We start from the raw sequence: 8,438 nt of genomic DNA on the forward strand, positions 1-8,438 counted from the left end.
TTTAATATGGAGAGAAAAGGAAGATGAACCGTGCAAAAATTTTAGCTAAAAAGAACAGATCTTATGTCCTTTTAACTTGTATAGATTCCAATTTGTGGTGTAATATATATTTATTACTTTACTCTTCCACGAAAGCGAATTTGGAAAATTGTGGTTGTTTATAACAATTTTCAAATTATTTTTGTACATCTTCATGATATTAAATTTTACATAAAAATTTTGTAGAAGCAAAATGAAATTTATTATTGAAAAGAATCCTTTTCATTGTAATTTCATTGTCCAGTATCATGTACAATTTTGTGTGTGTGTGTGTGTGTGCGCGCGCGCGCACAAATGTAATAAAAGGACTGTTAAACTGTTACAACGAGAAAGTTTCGTCGATTGTTTCTTACAGATAAGAGAGCATAGCTTGAGCCTTGACAAGCAGACTACCCCCGATATCGACCAGCCGGGCATATCGGGCGCCGGGCCGGGCTGAGCCGGGCGATGCGAACATTACAGAGCACTAGTGACACACTCGAGACAACTCTGGACGAACGCAACGGATCGATGAACAAATTCTCACCGTGTAAGTATCGCGATCGTTCTCGTCCTCCTCGATTACGTTAATCGTCCGATACTCGTACTCGGCCTCGATGAAATCCTCCGAGTAACGCACCTTTGGCGAATCGACACGCACCTTCAAGTTCGCCATCCTCCGGATACACCTCTCACTTCTCACCTCCGGGATATATGATCACGAGAGCAACAAACGGACAATGTGAAATTAAATTAATACGAAGGGCGAGCTGTAACACAAGTGTGTGTGTGTGTGTGTGTGTTTATATATATATATAAAACACAAGATACTCTGGTTTCTCGCGACGCGTCGAGCACGTACGAGGCGTTGGACTACGTCGTGAGGTGCACCAAATTAAGGAGTCATTCAACAGTTCCGGAATCCAATCGGTAGAATATCGATTCAAATTTCGATTGTTATTATCCCATGAAAATGACCCCTTTTAAACGCGCGTAATGAGACACATTTTCGCACGTGCTCGGAAAAATCACGAGTTATCTTGATGCATTTATCGTACGACGATGGGAAAAAAATGACCTTTACGATTTTTCGAAAAAAAAAAGAAAAAAGAAAAAAGAAAAAATCGCCTATTTCATATACGTACATAACGTAACGGAACGTTTCGAAACTCACCGAAATGTATCAAACTAACATTCGAGTTTCGGCGCGATTCGCAAACGCACCATTAAAAACGAGCAGAGATCGAGAGGAAGGAGAGAAAGAGCGCACACAGATAGCAGCGAGCGAAAAAGAGAAAGAGCTGGCACACGAATCACCGATCACTTATACTGGTCGAGCCTTCCTTCACGACGATTGACGGTTACTAAAACGTAAATGCAGCGCGACCGGCGACCACCGTCGACAGCCGTCGCTATCAGTCTGCAGTCGCTACCGTCGCTATATCGCCGCCGCTTACCGCTAGGCGCTATGCCGCCGCCTCCGTCGCAATTCGCAAGTCGCGATTCCGCGAATCGGTTAGCGATGAGCGACTAAGTCAGCTGACTCAGCATTGATCAATTGATGGCCCTCGAACCGCGCCACGCGAAAATGATATGTATTCAGTTTTCATATTATATTATTAGGCTATATTCCAAAATTCACCGCTAGCGCTAAAAATCTACAGTTTACGTTACGTGTATTACACATTTTCAGCAGTGAAAATGTTTTGAAACACAGCCTTCATTAAGGGCTTTAAAGAGCGGTGATCGAATCAGGTTTGAATCGAAACGATAAGAATTAGAAAAAGGGATGAGATTATGGGGACTTGTCACACAAATGTGTGATATTATCACGAGAATTTTTGCGCGTGTTTATTTTACTTGTCCGTACTCGATATATCTTTATCATGGGCCGCGTTCAGCGGACTCAACACCTGTCAACTGTTGAGTCCGCTGAACGCAGCCAAGATCTTTAAAGCATGATTTTGAAACTGTGTTTAATATACGTTGCCCGTTTTCCTGCTGTGGATTGCTAGCTAAATTAAAATCTTGCCACCGTATTGGCTGCGATACTGGCACTGACGCTTTGCCATTTTGTTTTGATTGCATCATTCTTTTCTTCTATTTACCGCTGCACTGCATTCCAATTTTACAATTTATCTACGATATACTTATACTGGCCAGAATCACCGTCATCTTATCGGCGAGTGCCATTAACTTTGAACAACAAGTAGAAGATTTCTATTTCTAGCGAGAGTAGTGTTTTATCTAAAAAATTCCTTTCTAGATGAAAAATCTGTCGGAAAGAAGTATGGTTTACATTCGGAGGGAAAAATGTACTGCGAGATGTAAAGAGAGAAATAAATTTTATTATAGATTCAATCGTATGTACATATATACATATCACAATCACGTCATTGAAACGCTTGTCCATCCTATCCTATTGAACTTAACCGAGTGGCCGACAACGAAAGAGGAAATGAGAATAGTGAATGTTAGAGAATAGTGTATGTAGATTGTAGAGTGTAGAGAGACGTAAAAGCCTGCAAGAAGGGAAGATAACACAAGGGGGATCGGGCCCGGAGGGGGGAGGGCCAGACGATAAGACACAGGAAGTAGCAAGTTAAACCGGTGTCGAATTACGTATTGAAGATCAAGCCCGATCTTGATCTGCGTGTCTGACGTACAATAAAAAGTTGCTTTATGTTATATAGGTACTTACAAGCTGCATACTTATATTATTTCGACCTAAAGGAGGACAACCATATCGTACGTGGATGGCCATGATGTGAATTTGAATTCTTCAGTTACGTACGGTAACTACGTGATATCTTTCCATTAAATTTATTTGTAACTTTCTTTAATTTATTAAGTCAATTTAGTCAAGTGTAAGTAATAGCCGCATATAAAGATTAGGTAGTTTCTTCTTTACTTATTAATATTACTATTGCGATGGAGATAAAAATTATTCCTTGATTACCTATAATACCTATAAGTATAAGGTTGTCCCCTGTTGTAACAGGGCAATGCCAAGTTAAAAAGTTGATTAATTTTAATTTAAAACTTCTAATTTAATTAATTTAATTATGAATTAACTTATGTATCTTAACCAAGTTAAATTTTTAAGGCTGTTAACTTTCATATAAAATAATACAATTACCAAGTTTTAATTTAACATTTGGGACTCTCAAGTTCAATAAAATTGTCGTGTGAAATAATAAGGGCAGTTGAGAGCAACCGCAGTTGACATTAACGTATATCTATTCATATATAATATTTACATTTAAGTAATTTTTTTACATGGCTTCTCATTTTCTTTTATGAATACATACGAATGTTTCGACTTACATCGCGCGTCCATAGGCTCAAAATTTTTCTAACAACTCTCGTACACTAGTTTAGCTCTCATACACAAAAAATAGACTCTTTGAACAGTAAGGTTCACAAAACGTTAGTAACAGATCACGACACGGCGCTAATCAAACTCGTAAACCCTTTGACACCTCTATAACGAAATTTTGTTAATTCAGTACGTAATTATAATAGTCGGATAAAAATGTTAGGTATAGAAATGTACTAATGATTGGTACATATTGAAAAAGTGTTTATTTGAAATAGACGTGTTATGTAGGGGGGTACGTAATGTACTTTTATTTCTATAAAACACACATACGCACACACATACAATTACATAAATAAATAAATATATATGTATGTGTGTGTGTGTGTGTATGTGTATATGTATACAATGTATATATGTATATAATAATTAAAGATAAAAGAGAGAGGTGAAAGAAGAGATGGGGAGGGGAGGGGAGGGAAGGAGGAAAGAGAAGAAAAAGAAAACTTGGAAACTGATTTTTATAATAAATATATTCAATTTGACGCGATTGTTCCATTTTCCTGATCGATTATTGTAAATGTAGGGATCCTGTAAAATTCTTTGCAACTCCACGATTCACTATCATCATCGAATAAAGCATTTATCGATGATGTAGTTTGCTTTAATTTTTCTGATGGTAACAAGAATATTAACGATATTGCCATGATAATGTGCCAAACACTGTGCACATACTGCAACAAAATAAATAAACAAGAAATAATAAGACTCTTAAAAGAAGACAATATGTATCCATGATTTAATAACAAAATCCATTTTAGCCACAACACTCATAAAAGAAAATGTAAATTCTACAATAAAAATGCATCTTCTCAAAATCTTTTACCACTTATGAAATTAAAAGTTTAAAAATTTTTATTTTTTTTTAAATTCGATATAACGTGAGATACAGTTGACAATGGTATGGAGATTATAGAGCTGTTTTTTAACATTTCTTCAAAATGTTCACAAAAAAAATATTTATTTATGATATGTAATTCTTTGAGGCAGTAAAATTTATAAAATATACACATGTTGTGTGCGCACACACGCACACACGCATAAACATACGTACTTGATAATTTTTCTCCGTTTCAATGAAAGAATACAGTAATAAACCTGTAATAGCAAAGAGTAAACCTAGTAGTATCTTTCGGCTTGGCTTCTTGCATTTTCTGGATTGAAAGGTACGATAGGTATGTCTGAAAACCTATAACAGAATTTGCTATTTTCTTATTAATTCTTGATGCAGCAATTTAGTTATTTCTGATCGTGAATTTTGATCATGTTCTCTATATTTCATTACGAAAAATTATCTCTACTTATATTTAAAATTATTTATCCTTATTTATTCATTCATTAACATTTTTCCTTTGGTGCAGAACCATCCGATTAATCAGATTAAAGAAAGTCATTCTAGATTACCGGTATAATGATACCCAATGACAGCGGTATCAATATACTGATTAAACACATCCTGTTTATCTGCACTCCAAAACTGATGACGAACACTCCTGTCATATGGCATAATGGTACAATAGTGTTTGGTAATTCTGCCATTGCTATCAATGTCATCCAAAATGCCAAAATACTCGAAAAAAAATCCATGTATTGTAAGATCTGTATCAAATAAATATATTATCTTATAAATATAATGTACTGAAAGTATGAAGATGTAAATTTTAATAATTCAGTTGAAATTCATTCATTTTCGATTATAAAATATGTGTGTGCATATCATGAAAGAGAGGTAAACTTCTTTTTATTATTATTCATTAAAGATAATTGAACTAATTGCTTTCTTTCATTTTTAATGAAATTTAATATCATATTAGAATTTTATTTTTCTAGACTAGAGTACAATTACTCTTAAAAGTAGGATATCTAAAAACAAGAGAAAGAAAGATTCGAAAGCATATACCTCGTACTTCGTAATGCAAAATCGACCATTTTCATCACAAGCGTGATACAGAGACGAGAACAGCATCGTAACCAAATACACCAGTCCTTCGGCGTACAACTTTCGTTTTACGGCTACGTATACAGCTGGTATGAAAAAAACATTGCTCGTGATGAGCAGTATAGTGCTCATAAGAGAAATAGCAGGAATGGTATTTGAAATATCTGTACAATCCCATCCTGTGTAACCTACGTGATGATGGAAATATTAACAGAAACTTGTAGCTTATTTACACACTTCTGTACTATATAAGTCAATTTCGAATCGTGAATACTTTACGTTACATAAAATTAAAAACAAAATAAAACCATGGCCTAGCTCTCATCTCGGAAGTGACACTTAATTATTGTATATTGATCATTGAAATACATTTTTTTGATAAATGTTTACCTTTACACAGTCGGCCCCAAATGACCTCCAACTAATCTTGATCTTGATCTTTTGATCCTGAAGGAGATCAAGATCATTGATTTTTTTCGTCGTTCGTTATTCATGAAAAAGTTATAAACAGAACAATTTTTATGAATAACATACAATTTTTAAACATAAGGTACATGTTTCAGCATATTTTCCTTTGACACAGGGGCAGGCCTCGGGGGTAGACCTCACTTCCCGTGGAAAGTCGTACGCCTCTTGATTTTAAGGAGACTTCAAAAACAAATTCTCTACTCTAAAACACAAATTGTCTACTTTAAAACAAATTTTTTACTTTAAAAAGCAAATTTTCTGCTTTAAAGCAAATTTTGTTTTAAAACAAAAAAATTTGTATTTTTAAAGCAGAAGAATTTGTGTTTTAAAGCAGAGAATTTGTTCCGAAGCTGAGAATTTGTATAATTGAAGCAGAAAATCTTATTCTAGCCTCACTTACACGGTCTCTCTTATGCTCCTCTATACTACCGATGTGTTTGAAAATTACGTACTATTCATAAAAATTGTTCTGTTCACAATTTTTTTATGAATAATGAGAAAAGCGACGGAAAAGGTCAATGATCTCGATCTCCTTGAGGGTCAAGATCAAGGTCAGTTCGAGATAATTTGGGGCTGACTGTGTAAAGGAAAACATTTACCATTTTTCTTTTATTATTATATTAAATTGCAATTGCAAATATATTACATACAATTAATAACATTTTTATGCTTTTCACTTTCATAATGTTTTTATTTGTATAGTGTATGCCATGGTATACTTTATATTTAACACAAATATGAATTCATTCTCTTTTTGAGAATCTGTAATAAAAATATTGCTTTCCATATATTAAAGGAGTGTGAAGCGACAAAGAATGAATTGTGGATGGAAGAGTTTATAGGGGAAGAAGGCAGAGGTCTGGCAGAGGAAACAATGAAGAGGATAAATAAGGCAAGAAAGGAGGCGAAAGAGAAAAGAGAAACAGAGAAGGAGAATGTTATGTATAACAGCTGGACTTTTTATGACAATAATTACATGTATCACAGTTTACGATGAGGCGAATTCGGTCAATGCGGTTAATAATAATTCGGTTAATTCAGTACAAGTATTTTTGATACACACATACGCACATGTGCACGCGCACGCACGCACGCACGCACGCATAGCTAGTTAGACGGTAAGAATATCAAGGCTCGGCAGGTATATGTAAATTACGTTAATTTGCGATAATGGGCTAGACTAGAATGTAGGACAGGGTAGTGAGTTCACAAAATAGATAGTTTTATATTCGTTTGAAGTTATTAAAATTTATTTAATGTAGTGGGATGGATTATTATATGTGTGTGTGTGTGTGTGTGTGTGTGTGTGTGTGTATGTTTTGTATAGAATGTAAACTATACAAAGCCATCCTAAGTTGCGTGGCAAAAATTGAAATAAATAAATAAATAATGAATATTGCTTTCACAAAATGGGGGGGATGCTTTGCTCGTGTGTGGTCTTGCGTGTATACTTTGTATGGAATTATAAACTTGTGCGAATTGAATAATCTGTTAATATTATGATTAAAATATTCGATTTAATTAAATCTCATTGTAATTCAAACAATGAAATATATAACTACGGGCAAGTATGCGTGCGCGCGTGCGTGCAAGAGTAAATAATTGCACTATGATAAAAAATACAATATAACGTCAAAATTATTTAAAATTTGTTACATATATAAAACTCGTTGATGAAAATTTAAGACATACATATCCTCCCGATACACATAGGAATTCAACAATGATGTATCAAAAATTAAAAATATATTGTTAGTAAAGTTACCTTGGATGAAACTCAAACGTGAAATTATTAATTGCTGAATGATTAATTAGTATGTTTTATTGTTTAATTGTAATTCAATAACAAAATTAAACTGTACAAGAGATGCATAAAAAAATTTATATCATCAAAATAACATTACCTTTGAAACAATTGCACGTTGCATAGTGAAGGATGTTCTTTTGAATTTCTTGACAAATGCCGTGATCACCACAAGGACTTTGGTCAGAAAACATACACTTTTTGGTCCGTATGTTCATTAGTATTGATATTTCTTCAATTTGACAGCGCACAGGTTTACTGTAAACAGACACAAAATATTAGATTGTATTAAGTCAAACTACTTCTTATTCACGACTTATTCTTTGGTGAATTTTGTATCGAAAGCTCCCCTTCACAATTATTCGATAAACCTGCATATCTTTCCAGTGTCCTTGCATCTATTATACTAAATCTTTTTAGATGAAAAATCTTCTCACTTACCCATAATTATAACATGTCGCAAGGATAATAATATACCATGTGCCAGGTTGTGGATACGCTACTAATAAACTTGCGTTACGCTTGCTTAATGACAAGTTTATTGTCGAAGTTCCATTTTGACAAGAATGACGGTCTTCTAATGTAGGTATACGATCTCGTTGAATGCATATTGTTACCAAAACCGATCGCGTTGATGACAGCTAAAAGGATTATACAAGTATATATATCCAATGTTCGATCCCAAATATGTCGAACCACTTTAAGTTTAGCTCCTCTATTCTGAAACATAATCTGCTATTATTAAACAGCAACACTCTCCTTCCTTTATTTCCTTTCTACATAGAATGTATGATACTTATTAATCATTCTTGACTATATATATATATATA

The 8,438-nt window shown here is 34.2% G+C and overlaps 2 protein-coding genes across 3 annotated transcripts in view; both read right to left on the reverse strand.

The window, feature by feature from the left end:
* LOC108751394 (inositol-3-phosphate synthase 1-A) overlaps positions 1-1,400 on the reverse strand; it is a 9,122-nt gene extending 7,722 nt beyond the window's left edge. The window contains exons 1-2 of the mRNA XM_018491544.1: positions 1,193-1,400; positions 566-788 (exon numbers count right to left, since the gene is read on the reverse strand). Of these exons, the coding sequence (XP_018347046.1) occupies positions 566-694 (129 nt within the window). The 5' untranslated portion in view covers positions 695-788; positions 1,193-1,400. The remainder of the gene's footprint in view (positions 1-565; positions 789-1,192) is intronic.
* A 2,417-nt stretch (positions 1,401-3,817) lies between these two features.
* Positions 3,818-8,438, reverse strand: part of LOC108751392 (transmembrane protein 8B-like) — a 10,340-nt gene continuing 5,719 nt past the window's right edge. For both annotated transcript variants that reach the window (XM_018491540.1, XM_018491541.1), the window contains 6 exons: positions 8,050-8,249; positions 7,709-7,866; positions 5,298-5,524; positions 4,802-4,996; positions 4,452-4,586; positions 3,818-4,071 (listed from right to left, as the gene is read on the reverse strand). In XM_018491540.1, coding sequence (XP_018347042.1) covers positions 3,874-4,071; positions 4,452-4,586; positions 4,802-4,996; positions 5,298-5,524; positions 7,709-7,866; positions 8,050-8,249 — 1,113 coding nt within the window. In that variant the 3' untranslated portion in view covers positions 3,818-3,873. The remainder of the gene's footprint in view (positions 4,072-4,451; positions 4,587-4,801; positions 4,997-5,297; positions 5,525-7,708; positions 7,867-8,049; positions 8,250-8,438) is intronic.

This window comes from Trachymyrmex septentrionalis, unplaced genomic scaffold (genome assembly GCF_001594115.1).
Source record: "Trachymyrmex septentrionalis isolate Tsep2-gDNA-1 unplaced genomic scaffold, Tsep1.0 scaffold44, whole genome shotgun sequence".
Taxonomy (NCBI): domain Eukaryota; kingdom Metazoa; phylum Arthropoda; class Insecta; order Hymenoptera; family Formicidae; genus Trachymyrmex; species Trachymyrmex septentrionalis.